The sequence below is a fragment of the Rissa tridactyla genome, chromosome 3, assembly GCF_028500815.1.
Source record: "Rissa tridactyla isolate bRisTri1 chromosome 3, bRisTri1.patW.cur.20221130, whole genome shotgun sequence".
Taxonomy (NCBI): Eukaryota; Metazoa; Chordata; class Aves; order Charadriiformes; family Laridae; genus Rissa; species Rissa tridactyla.
The window spans coordinates 51,451,427-51,473,581 of NC_071468.1; the positions used below are offsets into that span (position 1 = coordinate 51,451,427).

The following is a 22,155-nucleotide window of genomic DNA, read 5'->3' on the forward strand; positions in this document are numbered from 1 at the left end:
TACAGTTTCCAGTAATATTGGCCACTAGAAAAGACAAATACAGCTCAGTAGCAACAGCAGGAGCCTTTTAAAGAAATAAAGCCACTGACTCAAGTAAATGTTGAGTATCCTCACTCATCTTGAAGTGATAGGTTATTAAATTCTGTTTTCACCAACCTATTACAACAAGCTGCTCTCCCAAACGACAAAAAAAAAACCCACAAAAAAGCTAGAGTAGAAGGGAAGAATGTTTTCATACAATGAAATTGAATGCTAAAATTAAAAGGCATCAGAAAAGCTTTAGTCCTCTAAACCATACAAAGGTTTAATTCAAGTACATTCTGAGAACTTTAATTAAAATTGTCCTAAGATATAAGAAACAGTATAATCACTCACAGCCACTTCTCACAGTCAAACTGAGGAGGTAAGATGTGGAGAGAAGAAATTCAACTATTTAATAAAATCAACACAATATATTTTGTCTAATAGATTGTGCTATAGGTACATTACAATTGCATCTAGAACAAGTAGTTCTAGATGAATGTTTCTTTTCCATAGTGAAAACATTCACACATATTTATCAAAGTTTTAAAAATAACTGGAAGAGCAGTTTAAAAGAAGCTGTATGAATTTTAGAAGTTAACGTGTTGATTCAAAGCGATTTTGAAACAAAAGTTAAATCTAACTAAGAAGTGATAAATTAGAAAGGTCATTGTAAGCAAATTCTAGTCTTGCTCTAGATTAAGTATTTTTAAATAAGAGTTGATATGTATTTGCAACCATGCAACAATGTCAGGTCTGAATTATGACTCTGAGAGAAACATTACTCAACCATTCAATACAGATTACACCTTATTTAACCTTTTGTAAACACCGTTGAACTGGTAAAACCAAGCCAGAGGAACCCAAGACATTTAGGGAAAAGAGCATTCTAAGTCATTAGTCACAACTTTTCATGGGCCACAAGAGTTGTCCATCTTGTGCTGCTCAATGTAATTTTTGTTCTTGTAACTGTTCTTTCTGCTAACCTGCACTACAGAATTTTATTTTTAAGTTTTTGGCATCTCCACTGCAGAGATCGTTGAAAACAAACATTTGGAAGATGGAGGATTTCAGTAACATATTGTGCAAGGAATAAACCACTTAAAAGTCTCAGATATACAAATAACTCTACATCAGCCAATACATATTCATGAGTGCTCTAGCCCTAACGAAATAAAATCACTTGAATCATCTCATACTGTTGTCTTACTGTATACTTTTGTGAACAATCTAACGACCTCAAAGGTTCACTCCCCATTACCAGTCAGTTCTTATTCCTCCACTGGGACTGGGCCCAGCACCACACCAGCTTTTCATAGCCAGGGCAACATGGTGATGCAGCAAAACGACACCCCTTACCCCCCTTTTTCTGCTGGACAAGTGGGTTGAATAAGATCATAAGGGGCTTTTGAGTGTCAACACAAGGTCAGTGCTATAATTGAGAAAGGGAGAAGATGAGGGATCATATTTTAACACATAACTGCCACTTAAAGACTCACCACATCTCATGAAACTATCCTAAGTGAAACCTAATTACGTATGTGCCAGGGACAGAACAACAGTTATCTTTATTATCTGACATGAAGCTACTTGTTCATCTGTGTAAGAACTATTAAATGCTAGTATGTAGTAATAATTGTAAATACAAATATGGCATTTTCCTCTTCCATTTTTGCCAGTGAATTTAAGTCTTGACCAGTGAAAAACAAACAAAAGCACCCTGAAAAACAACACCCCTCCCCCCCAAATTGTATTCTCAAGTGTATTCACATGATATACTCCTGACATTAACATTTCAATAAAAGTTTAGAAGTAGCCTGCAAACAAAATAAGTGCTTAAGTAAGAAGCAAAAATAGAGGTTTTTATCAGATGAAACTTGAAGCCAGCCCTGCAGAAAACCAGTTTAAAATGATGCACTAATTACAGTATCTGTTTGAACAACAGAAGTAATTTTATAACATGAAGCATCGGAACACACTGATTGTCCTAACCCCTGCTGATAAACTGCTTTAATTGTGCAGTTACAGTCAGGCAAATTAACATAGACTTTTGCTCCTACTGAGCTTCTAATGGTAGCAGTTCACAAGCAAAAAGCTGGTGAAAAAATAACAAAAGAAATGCTGAAAGGGTAGCACCTGGTCAGGGAGAACACCATAGCTTACTTCACACTTAAAAATTTCTGATCAAAGTTCTCTCCTATAGAAGCAACAGATCAATTGCTTAAATTAACAGTCACTTATTTACCGTTTTGAATCTCAGACAACTTATATTATTTAGTATGTCTTTAATTATCCATTATTATTGTATACTAAGCCCCCTTCAAGACAATTCTGGATTAAGAAGCGGTATCTTCCAGCTCACATTAAACTAGCCAGTAGCTGTCAAACACTGTCATGAGGCATTATCTAAAAGATCTTTTAAGAACTATTCTGAAAAAATCTGATGGCATAAACCACCTTAATGTTTAAACGTGCAGAGGATTCTGTTCTCTGTCTCGGAGCCTCAACACAGACTTTGTGCTCAGGAAACTTCAAACCAAGCGCTGCCCCAAGTTCAGATCTGCCCTGCAGCCAAAATGGTTCCTATGTGCAGGAAACACCACATTGCATCTTTCTAAAGCTGTGGCTTCACAGCACAAGACGACGGCCCAATAACCAGGGGCTTCTGATCAAAGAGGAAGGCTCTGCCACCGCCCAAGCCAGCACTCTCACTAGCTGGACAGTCAACTGCTCCAGACAGCAGAGCCAGCAGAAACTGCATCGCAAAGGCTGAGTTTCTCTCAAACGCGCAACAGGATCGCATCTCTCCAAGGTTTTCTTCTTTCGTATTTGTCTCAAGTTGTGCCAGTGTGAAAAATAAGAGCAATGGTTTGCGGAACAGGCTGTATTGTCAAATGCTATCAAGACTCAGGAGCCTGCTAAGACATATTTTCACTGTTTTGGGATGAAAGTAAAGAAGTTTTGTATGCATCAGTACCCTCAGGGAATAAATGAGAATTTAGCACATGAAGCGCACAGCATAAACACAATACCTTGATATATTTGTTAGAGATGAATGCAATTAAAATTACCATGAAGTGTCAGACTTTACCTAGTCAGAAGAGTGAGGCTGTTATAACTATTACTAAGGACTGGAGGCTTTTTGCAGTTGTGAATGACTGGCTAAAACATATAAACAGCACTTTGAGGAGAACCTTTTTTTCCAGCTTCAAGGTGAGCCCCTTAGTTTTTCCTTTTTCCATTCATATGAAACTTTTACTTTACGATGATGACCAAAAAAGATCATCATCGAGCCTGTGATTTAATGATCTGTGAACTTAACGGGAAACACCTGAGCTGTGGTTTCAATTTCTGAATACTTACTCTATTTTTAAAAATAAAAATGCTACCACTATTCCTCAGCTGTATTAAAGGGATAAAAGTGGCCATTCATTGGTTTCCCAGTCTTCTAGTCTACACAGTATAGTAGCCCTGAATATTTCTCTAGAGATTTTTTAAATAATTAAAAAAAACCAACCCACGACCAAAAGCCAACAACCAAAAAAACCCACACCAATCCCCAAACACTGTTCTTGCCTGCAATTTGGACTACTGTTTACAGCATATTGAGTTTTGAACACTGCAGTCACTGTAGTATTAGTCACTAGCACTTGTAGAAGTAAAAACCATAAATGATATTTTCGTATTCAATAGAGAACACGATCAGCTCTTAGGCTGGTAGTATAATTTTGCAATTTTTGAAACATTTTCTTTCCTCTTTTGAAGTACTATCATTTAACTTTCATCAACTGTAAATGCCCCAGATAATTGTGGCATCTTACTCAATTTCAACCACTTTTATTTCTTTAATCCATGTTTTATTTCCTCTCTGCCTTGCTTAGATTTGATTGCTGCTTTGCATAGCGGACCTGGTCAATGCATGAACACTCCTCTCCTCAATAATTTGAGCTCACTGTTAAATTGATCCATTTCTCAGTTAAGCTCATCCTCAAACGCCTGTGCTCTGGCTCTTCTATGACAGCTGCACATATAAGCTACGTCAAACAAAATTTGAGGGTCAAGAAATAACAGAATAAACCCACACTTTTCTTCAGATGCTATTCCTACTTAATCTAAGCACGAATTCCAGCAGTTTTCACTCATTTATGTTACAAGTCTAAGAAACAGACAAAGCTACATTAATTCATACATAATTTGTTAATTTTTTTAATATAATTAGGAATAAATGATTGGGGGTTTAATTTTTTTTTTTTTTTTTTTTAAACTTCAGACTGAATTTACAGTACTGTTAAAGAAAAGGAGGAAAAAGAAATACAAAGGGGAAAAATGTATCAGCTAAGTGACCTTTTGGAGTTACCAGAATAAATAGAGCTGCTTACACCCTGCATTTTAATGCCGACATATTCACACTTCTGCCTTCCTAATCTCAATTTGCCTATCACTTCCAGAGTCCAGTGACTCAGCCTCTGCTTGAAAATACAACCATTTTGCTTTTAAATTTTCAAGAATGAGGCACACATATGCCATGTATGTGAAAAATAAAAGATATATCAACAGGGATTCCTCTGCATAAATCCCGGTGAAGGTCTTAAGGGAGCATATTGTAAAGACAACTTTGTAAAATGACAGTATAGTCACGCCAACCCGTCACTTTTTTTAGTTACAAAATAATTGTAAGCTTTTAAAAGAAGACAGAACTACTCCTCCCCATTTTCTCATGCTGTTAACATTTACAATAATGCGTGATTACTAACCTCCTTAACATCTTTTCAGAAACTTCCTAACACTTAGTAGGAAAAGTGAAGTTTCACTCACTCCAGATCTTTGCACAAAAGTGTATGAATATATCACTGCAGAACATTTTTAACAGAAACTCAGATTGAACATGTTAGCATAACCTCAGTGTGTCAAGAAAATTGAGAAGTACTACCTCTTAACCTGCAATGTAACAGACGAGTTTCAGATACAGTTATAAAACTCTGCACAGAACTACCAGCTAAATTTAACAAAATCCAATGGAAAACTCTTTCCTACTCCTCCCTCATAAAATCAACTGAAGTAAAGAAGAACAGGTTCATAGTTCTCCTCATGTGTACAAAAAAGTTAAATGACCTTTGTTTAAGAATATAAACAGTTACTACTGTTTCTTTAAAACCAGATGACTTGTAAAAAAATTGTTTTTTTACAGTAACGTGTTGTTAGCTTTATTTTAGGACACTGTGATCTTTAGGTTTTTACTATTTGTCAGAGCAACAAAAATAAGAGCCTCATGACTCAAACCAAACATACCTAGGTAGCAGTTAAGCTTCGAATAACTTCCCAAGCCATACAGAAACTGGTTTTTGCTCAGTGAAGTTTAAAAAATTAAAAGAGAGAAAACAAACATTCATCACCTCCGGTTTTTAGAATCATAGAATTGCTGAGGTTGGAAGGGACCTTTAAGATCATCGAGTCCAACCTTTAGCCTGCCCTGACAAAAGCCACTTCTAAACCATGTCCCTAAGTGCCCCATCTACCCTTTTTTTAAACACCTCCAGGGATGGTGAATCCACCACCTCCCTGGGCAGCCTATTCCAATGTTTAATAACCCTTTCAGTGAAAAAATGTTTCCTAATATCCAATCTAAACCTCCCCTGACATAACTTGAACCCGTTTCCTCTCGTCCTATCACCTGTCACCAGGGAGAAGAGGTCAGCCCCCATCTCTCTACAACCTCCTTTCAGGTAGTTGTAGAGGGTGATAAGGTCTCCCCTCAGCCTCCTCTTCTCCAGGCTAAACAAGCCCAGCTCCCTCAGTCGTTCCTCATAAGGTTTGTCCTCCAGACCCCTCACCAGCTTTGTAGCCCTTCTCTGGACACGCTCCAACACCTCAATGTCCCTCTTGTAGTGAGGGGCCCAAAACTGAACGCAGTACTCGAGGTGGGGCCTCACCAGTGTGGAGTACAGGGGGATGATCACTTCCCTAGTCCGGCTCACCACACTGTTCCTGATACAGGCTAGGATGCTGTTGGCCTTCTTGGCCACCTGGGCACACTGCTGGCTCATATTCAGCCGGCTGTCAACCAGCACCCCCAGGTCCTTTTCTGCCGGGCTGCTTTCGAGCCACTCTGCCCCAATCCTGTAGCGCTGCATGGGGTTGTTGTGACCCAAGTGCAGGACCCGGCACTTGGCCTTGTCGAACCTCATACCATTGGTCTCAGCCCATCGGTCCAGCCCATCCAGATCCCTCTGCAGAGCCATCCTACCCTCAAGCAGATCAACACGCCCGCCCAGCTTAGTGTCATCTGATTTTAGATTGGTTCAGGGGCAGGTTAGGGAGGAGAAAGGGTAGAGGAAGGGGAGTAAGTCTAAACTTTGATACTTTAACCAGTGACACACTGCCAATAGCACTTTACCGCTGGACTACAAAAATGCAGCAAAATGCAGGAAAGAGGCCATGCACAGAAGAGCAAAGTTGGTTTTGCTGCCAAGGCCAGGCTGACATGGTTGCAGTACCAGAGCTTTATCTCAAAGCCTGTACGGGAATACGCTGCTTGGGAATGGCTCTTTCTGTTCTGGATAAATGTGTAAGTTAACAATAACTGTGAGTTTTGACAAGACCATGCACAGTCAGACTGCAAAAAACAGAAGTGGGGGCAATAATCAATGTTACAACAGATCTCATGCATAAGCTTTGTGGAGTCCTGACCCTAATGAAAAACAGGGTATCAGCATTGATATGATTATACCTAACATTTTTCTTATTTCCCCTTTCTTATTTCAATCCTCGGGATGAATCTGCCTTGAAGATTTCCTCAAAGATGCATAATGAAGAGCAGGTGTCTGAATCACTCCTGCTTCCTGTAGGTCTGCAGGGATGGCAAGAAGATTCAAGGGCTCAGGCAGCTAAATGCTATCCTGAATAATTAGATTCAAATCACCTCTTATGCCAACAGGAAAACATAGTGCTAAACATAAAGCAAACTTTTTCATAAGTGGTTGCTTAAATGAATATTGCCAGCTTTAGACACAATGTCTGCGCTTATAATTAGAATACCGATCTTACATAGTCAACTCAGAGAAAAAAACTCTCCCAAATCACGGAATCACGGAATCTTCAGAGTTGGAAGGGACCTCTAGAGATCATCTAGTCCAACTCCCCTGCTAGAGCAGGATTGCCTAAAGCACATCCCTCAGGGCGGCATCCAGGCGGGTCTTGAAAATCTCCAGAGAAGGGGACTCCACAACCTCCCTGGGCAGCCTGTTCCAGTGCTCTGTCACCCTCACTGTAAAGAAGTTTTTCCGTGTATTTGAACGGAACTTCCTATGTTCTAGCTTGTGCCCATTGCCCCTTGTCCTGTCACTGGGAACCATTGAAAAGAGCCTGGCTCCGTCCTCCTTAAACCCACCCTTTAGGTACTTGTAAACATTAATCAGGTCCCCCCTCAACCTTCTCTTCTCCAGGCTAAAGAGTCTCAGCTCTTTCAGCCTTTCCTCATAAGGGAGGTGCTCCAGTCCCACAATCATCTTGGTTGCCCTTCGCTGGACTCGCTCCAGTAGTTCCCTGTCCCTCTTGAACTGGGGAACCCAAAACTGGACACAGTACTCCAGTTGTGGCCTCACCAGTGCAGAGTAGAGGGGGAGAATGACCTCCCTCGACCTACTGGCCACAGTCTTCCCTATGCAGCCCAGGATGCCACTGGCCTTCTTGGCGACAAGGGCACGCTGCTGGCTCATGGATAATTTGCTGTCTACCAGGACCCCCAGGTCCTTCTCCTCCGAGCTGCTTCCCAGCATGTCCGCCCCTAACCTATACTGGTGTTTGGCATTCTTCCTTCCCAGGTGCAGGACCCTACACTTGCTTTTGTTGAACCTCATTAGGTTCTTCTCTGCCCAGCTCTCCAGCTTGTCCAGGTCACGCTGGATGGCAGCACGGCCCTCTGGAGTGTCGGCCACCCCTCCCAGCTTGGTATCATCAGCAAACTTGCTGAGGATACACTCTGTCCCCTCATCTAGGTCATTAATGAATATATTGAACAAAATTGGTCCAAGTATTGACCCCTGAGGGACACCACTCGTTACAGGCCTCCAACTGGACTCTGTGCCGCTGATCACAACCCTCTGAGTTCTGTCACTCAGCCAGCTCTCGATCCACCTCACTGTCACCTCGTCTAGCCCATACTTCCTCAGCTTCCTAATGAGGATGTTATGGGAGACAGTGTCAAAAGCCTTGCTAAGGTCAAGGTAGATGACATCTACGCTCTCCCCTCATCCAGCCAACCTGTTATAACATCATAGAAAGCTATCAGATTGGTCAGGCATGATTTGCCCTTGGTAAATCCATGCTGACCACTTCCAATAACTTCCTGTTCCTCTATGTGTTTGGAGACGACATCCAGAATGAGTCGCTCCATTACCTTCCCAGGGACAGAGGTGAGACTAACCGGCCTGTAGTTCCCTGGGTCCTCCTTCTTGCCTTTTTTGAAGATTGGAGTGACGTTAGCCTTCCTCCAGTCCTCAGGCACCTCTCCTGTTCCCCATGACTTTTCAAAGACGATGGAGAGCGGTCTAGCGATAACATCTGCCAGCTCTCTCAGCACTCGCGGGTGCATCCCGTCAGGGCCCATGGATTTATGAATGTCCAGCTTGGCCACAAGTGATAACTACTCTGCGTTTTCTTGTACAGAAGCGTTTCTTCTGTAGACTTCAGTTTGACAACAGAGCTAAACGGTAACTGCTCACTCCCACCAAAACAAGTGGCTTCAATCCTTTATCTTCCCCTTGGCTGCCTGCAGAGTCCTTCCCTCATCATTGCACCAACAACAGCTCTCACTGGGCCCTTCTAGAGACAGTTTAACACAGCAGCAAACCACTGCTGTCAGATTAGGTTTTGCCCGTTCAGCAAGCTGAACTGGCTCAGTGACACATCCCCCAAGTAGCAGACTGAGCACAAAGGAGGGCCCAGGCATATCCCTTTGTGGGAAGCTGCCAGCTGTCAGTCACACCTTCAGCAGGCTGCGCAGCTCCAACCACCCTCAGAGGGGGTGAGGACGCGGGAACCCCACGCTCTGCCTGCCTGACTTGCCACTCAGTAGACATGTTGGGCACTTACCAGTGCTGCTTATGTCAAATGTAATTTTACTGTAATACATAAATTGCCATTTAAAAATTAAGTATTCTGAAAACTCAGTTTCCACTCATGTCACGTTAGGCATGCAAAGCAATCAACATTTTCCACTTCAAATGTAACATTTCAGTTGCTTACCTGAGAAACGAACATACTATGGCCCATTTATTTAAATGGGAGTGTGGCAAAGAAAAAAACCCTAGTCACTCACAGCACAGTGATTAACTCCAAGGAAAAGCTCATTTGTACAAAAAGGTTGTAACAAGCAACCTTAATTCTAGCATCTTCTGGTTTGAATTTGCAATCTCAACACTCTTAAAAATGTGTAATTTCACAGACCAGCTAGGTTTCAGTGGCCCTGTTTCCCTATTCATCGTACAGCAGCACTAATACTGCCCTATTACATTATCACTTAGAGTGCTTTCCACTGATGAATTATATCATTAATATGTCACTCAGTTATTTGCTCTCTCATTTCTTTACACAGTGATTTCTCCCACAGTTCTAAATTCTGGAATTTTCAGATTTACAGAAGTGTTAGAAGGATGCCTTGTATTTTGGATTAGAGAGGAATGAGACCAGAAATGACGCTCAAAGTTAATTCTGCAGTCAGCAGGCCTTCTGAAACTCTATTACGGAAGGGCTTTATCTTAGTGAGCTGGTACTGTTAAGCAGATGATTGCCCGTGGCTCCTATCCCACTGCTTAGATGGTGGCTTGCTCTGCTCTAAATATTGGTCCTCTCCACAGCTCATGGGTCTTTTGGAGAAGATAAACAGTCAAATTCATTGACAGATGTTAACAAACTCATTTTCCACAAATACTGTTGTTAAACAGACATTATGCTGCAACTGGCCTAAGTTCACAGCATGTCACCAAATACACTGTGCTGTCCAGACAGGGTAAGAGGTTTTCCACCAGTTGGAAACAACTGAAAAGCTCGATTTCAGGGTCACTCTAATCCATATACTAATTGATTTGCTGCATAGCTAGAAAGCTTACATGTTAATTGCAATGTTTTTATGCAGGTTGAGCCTCCATTCATCAAGTTTTCTGAGGGAGTTTTTTGTTTGCTTTTCCCTTTCTTCTTCTTTCGTGTGTTTTGTTTTGTTGTTGTTTTGCGGAATGATCTATGTGAACTTTGTGTTGTCTGCCTTGGATTCGTACTATGGTAATCCTAAACAGGGCATAAATAATAGTGAGTATGTTCATTGTCTATGATTTATTCAACTTTTTCTTCAACGGTGACCCACAACCAGTAGTACTGTACTGAGTGGAACAAACAATGTAGCATTTCTACAGCATTTTGTATAGCATTACTGCTAAGACAGATTTTAACATATTTAATAACAACAGTCTAGCCTTATATTTTATCTCCATTCTCTTATTTTTTCGCTAAGCTATTAACAAGTGTACTCTAAAACTACAATAATTTAGTCTTATGGTGATTACACAAGGATATACTTATTTAATCTTTGGGTTTTAATCATTTTACTCCCTCCTCCTGAAATAGTTCCATTCTTCCCATATTTACTCAGTTGCAACAATTACAAAACAAATTTATTTGTAAACAAATAACCCAGACAACAGTTCAAAACAAACAGAGAGTAACAGGCAAGATACTAGCGCAAATTAAATAAAACTAACTTCTACTTTAAAAATAAAACAAAATTTTATTATGAGGAATACAGAAAAGTCCCCAAATTTGTTACTGAGTACAGAACTGACAATAAATATTAGCTAATGAACTAAAGTTGAGTCCTTGAAAGAATTCAGAACTACTGCCTCAAATGATCTCAGCACACAAACTTTCCACGTATTTATGACTGAAACCTTGCACACAGTCTGTAATTACGTTGTTTCATTGCAGCAGTTGCCTCAAATCCTTGCTACAATTATACGGGATTTGACACACACAAGTTACCACCTAGATAATTCAAAGTGTGACCACTGTTCCAAAACTTTCTATGACCAATTTCATGCAACAACTCTATTGATTATAACGACTGCAGAATGAGGGGTATCCAGCCTGTGGCATGTGTTCTCAAGGCTAGATTAAAACGTAGTAATAGGCAAGCCAGCTAAAGACCGTATAGCCAAGCACCAGCTTGGCAATATTAAATAGCTCTTAAGAAAACCACTGCTAATATATTAGGGAAGTCTTTCCTACAGTACAGAGATGATAGATCTTCAGGATCAGTATTCCCCCTCCCCCCCTTACCTCTCAGGTGACATCAATTCAGTGACTAAAAAACCCAAAACATCAGTAAGCCAGTGTAAAATAAAGTGTCATAAACCCCTTGCTGATTACATAAACACAAAAGAAAGTTATTAATAATTTTAATTCAAAGTCAAATATCACAATATTTACATTGCATACATGTATACTGGTCTTAGGAGAGAATGTCTAGATATGCATCTTTGAAGATCCCAGTCAATTAGCAGTCCTACAACTGCTGTTTAGGAGAAAACATCATCCTTCCAAAAAGACATCTGGTTTCACATGAACTTTTTGAATCCCACAATTTTTGGTAAAATGTACAAAGACATTCACCAAAGGAATGTAATTTTAAAAAATATCTTGTCATCTCATCAAATACTGAATCTGCTGGCATTTTCATTTGCAAGATTTTGAGTAAGAGTGCACGAACTGAATAAAAACTACAATTAACCAAATTATCACAGCTCCATCACAAGTCACTGTAATGTGAAAAATTAAGACTTATTTGATTATGCAAAATTTCAAGTTCTGCTTTATCAATGCAGTGTCCCTTCATAAACTGTCACAGGTATTAATTTGAGTCAATACGTCTTATTAACTAGCAAAATGTTTTATCCCACTGAACTATACTGTCACATTAGCTCACCAAAAACTAGCTTCTTTCCTGTCCCCATCGTAATCCTCTATCACGGAACGGCACTTTTCCCCCCCAATTCCCTAAAGAGAAGTTGAACAAAACTTTCTCAAATACATTAATCCTGTATTGTTATGAAACGATGAAAACTGTCTCTATTTATTGATGGTAAGGAAAAGGGAGGTCCAAAAAACCCCAAAACACTATTTTCCTAACTGAAGTGGTTTGAAGGTTCTTTACAAAGCATTCAAAGAAACATGGGAAGAATTAACAGTGTCAGCACGCTACTTGTCATTAATATTCTCCATGTTACAATTGTAGTATTTGCTATTACATGTTAAATCTTTGCACTGTATTACGATTTAAGAATTCATCCAGATACGTCACAAGTGAACTTCACTACTTAAAACACGAAAAGGACACCAAAAACACTGAAAAATTCCAGCCCTTCTCAAAAACCAGCTCTGATATTTCAAAGAATTAAAACCCAAGTGTACAGTTTCATAACTTTGCTTCCCAGTTCTCAGTTAACACCCATCTAATATCAATCACAGTCAAAAATGCTAGTCTGTTTCAAACATCTGCATACTTAAATAAGAAAATTAAACATAGCAAAAAGTCCATTAATGGTAGAGAGAACAGCTATTGCAAGCCTGTATGCTCCGAACTTGTTGGGTACCGGGTATTTATCATCCGAAGATGTAAAAAGCATCATCTCCACAGCATACCAAGAAGACACGGTCATCCAGTTCAACTAATTCAAGAACAATTACTGCACTTTGCCCAAAGCCTGTAGTCCCACAACAGTTTAAGCTATTCTAAGTTGGTGCTGCAAGTCCCACCTGAAGTGCTTGTGATCCAGTTCATGATTCTCAAAAGCAATAGGACGTTTCCAGCTTTAGTTTTCAGCTGGCTCAGCACTGAAGCAGGTCATCATAGTCATTTAGATCATCAGTAACTGTCACAAGGAAGGGAGAAAGTATACCTAGCCATGGCTGTGCAACTGGTACTGAACAACAAGTGTTGACTTAAATTGTCCTAAGAGCAGCCCTGGAACTTCAGATATCAGAAGGTGCCACGTTTTCTCATGAGCAATAGCACTCAGAGGCTGACTGATTTTTAAAACTTCCGCAAAACAGATGCATAGTTCCTTCCTGTACTTCCAATACACTCTTCAGAAAAAGAGCAAAAATACTAATTTAAGAACATAAGTGATACCTTCAGGAGAAACTCAACATGAGCTCTCAGAAATGTCCCCAGCATAGAAATAATTACAGGTTTAGACCCAGTACATAAAACGTTGTTGAATTGCCCTTAGTGAGAATGCTGAAGAGCTGATATGAAAACCACCAGCTGGAGGGAGCAAATATTAGCCTTTTTTTTTTTTTTAAAAAAAAAAAAAAATCACTATGATGAACCACACAACACAATTTACATTTTGAAGATCGGTTCAAAAGAAAAAAACTTCAACAACTATTCCCACAAAAACCTTACTAATATTAAACTTCTGTATTTTACACCAATTGGGTATTGCAACAGCGTGTAACTGAGTGAAGCCTGTCAATAATCAATAAAAGCTTAACTATATTTTTCTTCACATCAAGCACACAAAGCAGATTCACCATTTAGGGAAGGGGGTGGGGTGGGGCGAGATTCTTTTTCAACGAGGGTCTCCTCAAATTATAGGTGATTTGCAAAAACTTATTGGAATGTTTACAAGAAGTAAAACATTTACTTGCCTCTACCTCCAAAACTGCTGGATCATGGTTGTCTCTGCTCTTAAAGGAGACCTGAAAAGCAAAAAAAAATTGGGCTTGTGCCCTATTTTGCTTCTTTAAGATGTTTAAGAGAGGCATGAAGAGTTGGAATTAGGGTTTTTATTTTATCCTGTGATGGACACAATTTATTCCTTCTTGTTTACACTTGAGATTGAAATCCCAAGAAGCCATAATATAAGACAACCTAGTTAAGGGAAAACAATGCAAAAATCAACAGAAGCTAAGTCACAGAAGAAAGAAAAAAAATTCAGTTTTCTTCCCCTTACCCCCACCTCCTTCAAGTTCTCCTGCATTTGAATAATGAATAACAGAAAATCCCTTTCCAGGGTTAAGTATTTCTGCACTATCACTACTGGTGATTTGCACACAGTTTTAAAAATTAACACTATACATAATTTAAAAAAAAAAAGAGATAAAACATCAGTTAGAAATTTGATTGAGGTTATATTTCAAAATTTTAAGATAAAAAGCGATCGGAAAAAAGCTCAAATCCTTTTCAGGGCCTCAAAATAGCAAATTAAGTAGTAAAACAGTTTTTAGAAGTTCTTTGCAAATGGGAAAGAGTGAAAAAACATGAGCTGGCTAGCTATAAATGGGAGACAAACATGACTTTCTTTTCCACTACTGACATGCCTGTAAATTGTCTGAATGCATGCTGTAGTGAGGCAGTTATCAGAACGTAAAAGCCGCTGCAATGTTTTTTCTAAAACATCTCATCTGATAGCATGACGCTAATTAAAAAAAAATTAAAAATGAAAAGTCACATTCATACCAGATGCAAATGAGCAAAGGGGGTAGCTTATTTTAACTAATACGCATTACTGTTGGGGCAAACATAATAGCTCATTAATTTTAAGTAAGATGGGGTGGTACCACGTAATCCATTCAAAAAATGGTTTAAAGCCCCTTCTATATTCCTTCCACTCACACTTCAACTATGTAATTACTATATATGAAAGATGAAGTCCAATTTTTTTTTGTAAACAGGGAAGTTAAAAATGTTGCTTATGAAAAACATGCGATCACCAAAAAACCCAAAAGCAGGATGCCTAGAAATAAGAAAAATATATCCAAAGCACGTTAAATTACATACTTAAAACACTATTATGAGAAGTCATGTTGTCTTAAAATGATATATTACAGATAAACTATGCTCAACCAGTACAGGGTTGTAGCCAACATTTTAAGTTATGTCTAATCAGTGAACTGGCTGAAGCTCCCCATCATTACATACATGGAATGGGATCTTGCTGAAATGCTAAATAAGCATTAGACAGCACCAGCACCCTTCTCTGACAAAAAGAGTAGATACACTCAGAAAGGAACGCCTGGTGACACAAGGCACAATTTAATAAGTATTTCTTTCAGGGACAGGACTGGGTTAAGCAACTTATTCTGATAATGTGAATTCTGCACAAGAGTAGGCCAGAGACCTGGGCTGCTTTACTCTAGGGCTATTCCCCAGCTTAGCTCTCTGTGTATTACCAACAACTGTGATGTTACTTCTCCAGTTGCAACAAGCAGCAGGCACCGATTCAAACAGTACTAACACTGAATGAAATTCGCCAGCAGTGTAATTCAAAGGTGGGTTGTTTTTTGTTGCTTTGGGTTTTTGGGAGGGCTTTGGGGTTGGTTGGGGGCAGGGGAGGGTGTTTGGTGGTTGTTTTCTTTTCCTTCTACAGATGACTATAAGCAGAGAATAGAATTTAAAAAAAAAATATCTTTCTTTAAAATATTGAAAATTAAGTATTAGAAAATAAGTCAAAACTAAGAAAATCAAGTTTTGTTCAAAAGAGTAACTTAGAGGTCTATAAGGCATAAGATTCCAAGATCATACACGAGATTGTTACAAAGCTATAAAGAAAAAATTCACAACATTACAGTGTTTTCTCCTTTCTGTTGAACAAGAATCCTTTTCATCAAAAACTTCTTACTTTATTGGGTGAAATTAATGGTAAAATAGCAAACTAGGAGTTAAAGCAAAAACATTTTCGTGCAGACACTCACGTATCTCATATCATGGAATGTGAAGGTGAAGTTTAACTCTGCAAGTTAAATTTATTTAACAACTATCTACCACCGAAAACAGTGGTCCTGGCTGCTACTTCTGCTGAGCTGCCCCTGCTGCTTAGACAATTGTACAGGGGTCAATTTAAGAAACTCACAAACTCAACTGACTCCTGAGGATGCACATGAAGTAGTGGGAACAGATGTCCTAAGGCTTTTAAGGGGAACCGACCATTACATCAATCCAAATGCAGTGTCATACCACTCAGAAAATCTTCAACGATTTGTGACAGCAAGAAGATTTTGTCCTTTGAGGACTACTAATATGATTAACTTACAGAGCTCAGGCATTACTCTGCTTAAGAGTGTGCGAGCCTCTTCAATCCCGCATAATTTGACAAAAATGTAAGTAAAGACCGTTTGAATTAAATTCTGATTTAAGGACATCTGTGGTTATTTCAATACCCATTACACCACCCACTTAAAGAAGAGTGTATTTATAATGTGTCAAATTCACTTTAAGACTACTAAACATACCAAGGACACAAAAATAGCTTACTTTTTTTTACTAATGTTTTTAATACCCCTTTTACCATGCAACATAACCTACCCATGCAACTATTTATCTTGATACACCTCCTACCTATGCAACTATTTAATACAACACATTAAAATCCCATTAAAATGTTATGGAACAGAAGTGACTACAAGACGTTTGAAAAGAACTGAGAATTACATCAAAATATCCCAACTACTAGTTTCAATGCTATTCTCCACAGTAACATACAGTAATCTAAAGGACATTATCTTCTGCTGTAATTTACAAACAATGCCTAGACCATACACTCAGAGTTCTTGCTGTAAAACCAACGGTCTCAAGAGAAAGACACCTTCACTAAAAAGTGCTCGGAAAAAATTATCAGAAAAAGTTGCTGATATGATTTTTTCCCCCTGTTAGTAAGCATATTTTAAATATTTAACAAACTACAGTTACACTCAACAAGAGTAAAAAAAAAAAAAAAAAAAAAAAAGAGTAAAAACCCCAAGTTTTCAGTGCAAGTCATGCTCAGCCGGGCATATACAGTATAACCTCCATAACCTCCCTGTTTCACCCGTAACCCTTAGCCTGCAGGTAGGGTTAAATAAGATGTATCCCACTTTTGTAAGTAGAACGTCACATTCTCATAATGGGAATAAATAACGTCTGAAACGAACTGCAATAAAATTTTAGTGACTAAGCTGACTTAGTAGACCAACATACAACTACACAACACACCATCACTCAAGCACCACAACGCAAGAAAGGGATACATTGCAGTTGCAGTGTATGCAAAGTAAAAAGTAGGCACAGCTTGTCTTCTATGAAGAAGTTAAAACAGATCAACAGGATAAAATATGCAGACAAATCAATGTATGAACAAAGCACTGAAAAAAAAAAAAAGCTGTCATCTTTGAGATATGAAGTGTCCCAAAGTGAGATGTGAAATGCTTTTATTTGGGCACTTAAATATACACAAACTGTTTTAATAGCTTTCTCTAACATAATACAACATGCACGATAACTTACTTATTGGAGTTTTAAAACACTGCCCCATTTTAGGCAGGAGGTGTTATTCCAGTTCTTTACTCTGAAGATACCAATGAATAAACTCTTAAATCTGATAATCAAATAGCACATAAAAGTGCCACACACAAAGATTCAAAAACACAGGCATGCCAACAGTTTTTTTCCAGTATACATCCATAAGTAGAGGCACTAAAAAAAATAAAGAATTAGACTAAGAAATAAAGTTTGCACTGTATATATTCACCAAGAGTCCGAAGAGCAGCTGATTTCAACTCGGAATAAGTACATAAGATCTGAAACTCCAGGCACAGAAATAACTAGTACACAGCTCCACACTGAGCTTTTTGTTTGTTATTTCAAATGTTTCCCTTCTGTAAGGGGATCAGCATCTTTTTTGGGTGGTACGTGGACAACTATACACAGTCCTGTTAGCTAAGTCACCCCAGGATACTGAAATCCATGCATCCTGCAAGTTCTGTATGTCCTAATGTTCATCCCCACCTCCAAGTAATTACGTAGCTCTTACCACCATAACCACTGTAACTGCTGGGATGAAGACAGACTGGGATTCAAAGAAGTGCTAAAATATCTAGTTTGATACATATGAAAATTACTATTCTCAGTTGCAGAAAGCAAGAAACCGTTTATCATCATTGAAAATGTATTTGTAAAAATCACACATAAATCAGCATTTATAAGTTTAGGGAAAAAAACTGCTTTCTGCTCTGTTGTCATTATTTTGTGGTGACTTAACAACATGACCTCCTGATCTCTCAGGCTTGATCTTGTTCATCTCAAACTTGCTGCAGAATTTCACATCCTGTTGCCTCTTAGTGCAATCATGCCTCACTTCCTTTTCTCTCTTTAAAAATCCTTGAGGACAGTCTTGAATTTATCACACAAGTGAATACACCTTACTTCTTTTCTTAAAACAAACAAACACATCTCAAAAAAAATCTGCTAAGCCCGTTTGAACTAAGAAGTTTTTCTAAGCTAAATTAAGGCCACTAACAAGACACACAACAAATGCCCAGTGCTCTAATCATTAAAACTTGCTCCTGAATCCTCTTCGAATTCAGGATGAGCTATTGACTAATATAGCGCCCTATTCTCAGTATGACCAAGGCAATAGAACTTTATATGCAAAAAAACCCTACACAATTAAAATCTGAGTTCTCTGAGATTACATGCAGCCAAACCATACTAGAGCCTGAAAATTTTAGCTTGACCCTCACCAATAAACTATTTTCACTTTAACATATAGGAATATATGTATTAAGTCCATGATGCACAGAGCCAGATATGGGGGAAAAAAACCCTTAAATTCAACCCGATTGTAGAATTGTTACATACCTCAGTAGTATACACACACAATGTATATATATAGGGAGAATTAACGTTTTTGTGATTTATATAAACCTTTGATAAATTAAATGTTCCAGTACATTATATTGAAATTTTATTCAGAACATCTTACTGTTATCCCTCTTTTTATACCTAAGCTTAACTCCAAGTAATTTTTTTCCAATTTCAGAGACTTTGACCAGAAGGAATAGTCAGGATGATCTAATCTGGCCTCCAATATATCATAGGCCATTACTTTTCAACAGAAAAAGAACTGCTCTGACAGTAATCATTACAGATTAGTTTAGAGCATATCCAAGGTCATTGTAACTTGACTCTGCTAATACATGGAATTAAAGTTTGTTTCTAGATGGATTCTTCACACTTTCTTGAAGAGAATTCTGTATCACTCAAAATTTGATTTAGAAAAAATATTCTTAGCTTTGAGGCACAGACATTCCAAGGGCTATCTGGTAATTTTTCCTTACTTTCTTTCACAGTAAGTTTTGAATTTTTACTCCTTAGAGAATCACATTCTCCTCTCAGCTGTCCAAATGGGCAAGAAAAGGGAGAGGGGGGATAAAGAACATCAGTATCACAACTTGCTACTTAAAAATCTAGTGTAGCTCTGCTCAGAACGACCTTAGTAGAAAGTGTACTTAAAATACCAGATGCACGCAAGTACATTGTTATGCAGCTAAAAGGCAGAAGCACAAATGTGAGACATGCTCTATAGGTCCCAACCATAAATAAAATATTGTTCACATTTTCAGTGTTTTAGTTGCTGATCCTACATTGGCAGGATCTCAGCCTGCTGGAAATTATGATTCATTGTGTACCTCTGCAATAAAAACAAGTTTTATGACATGCTTTCAGTAGTACTGTTTTCATCAGAGAAAAAAAGGCATGTTTAGCATGTGTATATATATTTCAAATGACAAGTACCATCAACTCAGATTATGGTGGGAGGGAGATAAGGGTCTGAATTTTCCTCACGTGATACATAAACCCTGTCACCAGGATGCTTAACAAACAGGATTCTTCTGGAGGACTATTTGGAGACCTGGAAGTCAACTCTCAGCTTCTAGATTTTTCATGTCCTAAAGCTTCTTGGTAGAATAAATTTGAGGGGTTTGTTGTTATTTTGTTTTTTCCAAAGGTTATCGAGATAGTGAGCTTTTACTATTTGATCAAGTATATGACTTAACACAACATTTTTGTACAGCTTAAAAATGAAGTTTAGGAAGAACTGTTGATGGGATGAGTGCAGAGAATTACCTGATTTGTTCATTCCAGCTGGCATTTTTCAAAAGGAAAAAAAAAAAGTTAGACAGGAAAAGAGAATTTCCATTCAGTCTTAGACTGAGGAACCTCACTCTAGGGCACAATCAGATAGACTGAAATTCCCCCCAAAAGTGACTGCAAGTCCTAGAAGAACAGTAAAGAAAGGGAAAACCTGCTCATACAAAAAGGGTTTAGGAAAGGCAATTGCTAAAGGAGAAAAATGCTCCTTTACTTTTCCACATTTTAACACTACAAATAATTTCAAAACAGAAGTTTTCCTCTCTGCAAAAAGATCTGCGTATAGAGATTATGTGACTACACAACAGAATAATACCTATTCAAAACTGAATATCACAAAATTATCTTTAAATTCTGTATATGGAAATAGGCAATTTCTCTAAAAAGAAAACACATGAAATAGTTCCTCAAAAATCTAAATTAAATGCTCAAAAAAATGTTAGTAAATTATTTTCAAGTGAGCGAAGTCAATGAAGTATAATCAGAACAATTTAATTTAAACAGAAAAATCTGATAGGCTCATTATCTTTGCTTTACAGAGAACAAAACATACAATATGTCCATTTAAGACTTTGTTCTGAAAGAACACAGTCCTCAACTTTATCTGAAGTTGGGATTTTATACTAAATACGTGAATGTTTAAGGAAGTCTCAACCAAATAGCTTTGATATTAGAAAAACTATCTGTGACTGGACAGTGTAAGTTGCAAAACTCACCTATAAAGTGAAATGACTATTCAATGGGCATGTCTGATCATAGGAAGCTATCTAATCACTGCAGAACCTAACCCTACATGGATGACCTAACAAAGTCACACTAACACTGTATTGCAGCACTTCTACGCCATTAAATAATTCTACTAATCTAAAATGCATCCCAAATTCACAGTCCACATTGGTTTTTTTTTTACAGTGCAGAAGAAAGAAAACTGGAAAACAGTTAAAGAAAGAGACAGAGATCATTCCACTTCAAAATGCCAGATCATAAAACACCTTATCAAATTTTTATTTAATGATTATCACTGTTTACTTTGTATGAAAGGGTAACATTGTGCTGAGTAGGAACAAGTTTACATTTATTGACTTTATGAATTATCTAAAGAAAATTTAATCAATAGTTATGTGAAAATTTATTGCTAATTATATGCAATTAAATAATTTCATTAAATTTATTACTTAATAGGCCCCAAACCCCATTTACTTCAAAATAAAAGCAGACTATTTCTAAGACATGCCATTTATGAGATCTCATCTAAGCAAGGCTTTCTACAATTTTCTTTCTGTAAACCATGACAGATTCACGCAATTAAAACTTTTTTTTTTAAACTGACTTTTCACTGCAGTTTGCTTGCATCCTGTGAAATTACAAAGTTCCACTACCACATAAAAGCTACATTTCTGCTCTTTAACAGTGACACTCTATTTAGGTTTTCAACAAAACAAGAAAATCTTTCAAGTTTTCCACAACTTACAAAGCCATTTAAGGTAGTGTTTTATCTGCGATGTTTTGTTTTGTTTTTTAATTCTAAGGTTATATCTAAGACTAGGCATTACTGTTAACTAGTCAGTATGTGCAATATACCTTATGAACAAACTTTATTAATTGTGCCTAATTATTGCAGGCAACCAAACTTACTTTCTACATGTGACCTCTCTTCACCCAACAGCTGAAGCTCCGAAGTTCTAGTTGAATTACCATGCATTGCCATATCCACTGAGATCTTCAAAAGAATTTCATGTGCATGCTTTAAAGCTGTTACAGTAATTACTCCTTTTCACTTACTGTTTCGCATTTTTGGCAAAATTAGTCCAGCATCACACATTCAGCTTTCACTCCAGAATAAAGCTGTTCAAGCTTGTTGAACACAGACCTTCCATACTTCATAAGTAAAGCAACCAAGCCTTAATTTCTTTGGATGAATGAAATAAAATGCATTTAAGTGCTACTGGAATCATTCTATACCCTTTCATATTGTCTACTAATGTATTTTGTACATTTTCAATTTTAGAATAGTCTTTAGCATTGCTACCTGAAGGAGACAAAGATCCATACAGATTACCAAGTCTTTCTTCTACCTTAGCTTCCTTGCCTTACTCCCCCCTTGTTATTTCTGTTTCGATATGCAAAAAAGAGCTGCTACTTAGAGAATCCTATCTGAGACTGAAGGGCTCCCACCC

General features: G+C 38.0%; 1 protein-coding gene across 13 annotated transcripts in view; it reads right to left on the minus strand.

Annotated features, from left to right (window-relative positions):
- The window catches only part of QKI (QKI, KH domain containing RNA binding), a 163,296-nt gene that overhangs the window by 58,378 nt on the left and 82,763 nt on the right, over positions 1–22,155 (minus strand). For 7 of the 13 annotated variants that reach the window (XR_008465211.1, XR_008465213.1, XR_008465212.1 and 4 more), the window contains exon 4: positions 13,720–13,770. The exons of 5 other annotated variants lie outside the window; for them this stretch is intronic. Coding sequence is in view for 5 of the 8 variants with exons in the window: in XM_054193916.1 (XP_054049891.1) it covers positions 13,720–13,770 (51 nt within the window). In the remaining 3 variants the exon portion in view is untranslated. The remainder of the gene's footprint in view (positions 1–13,719; positions 13,771–22,155) is intronic. One more of the 13 variants, XM_054193915.1, reaches the window with a different exon arrangement.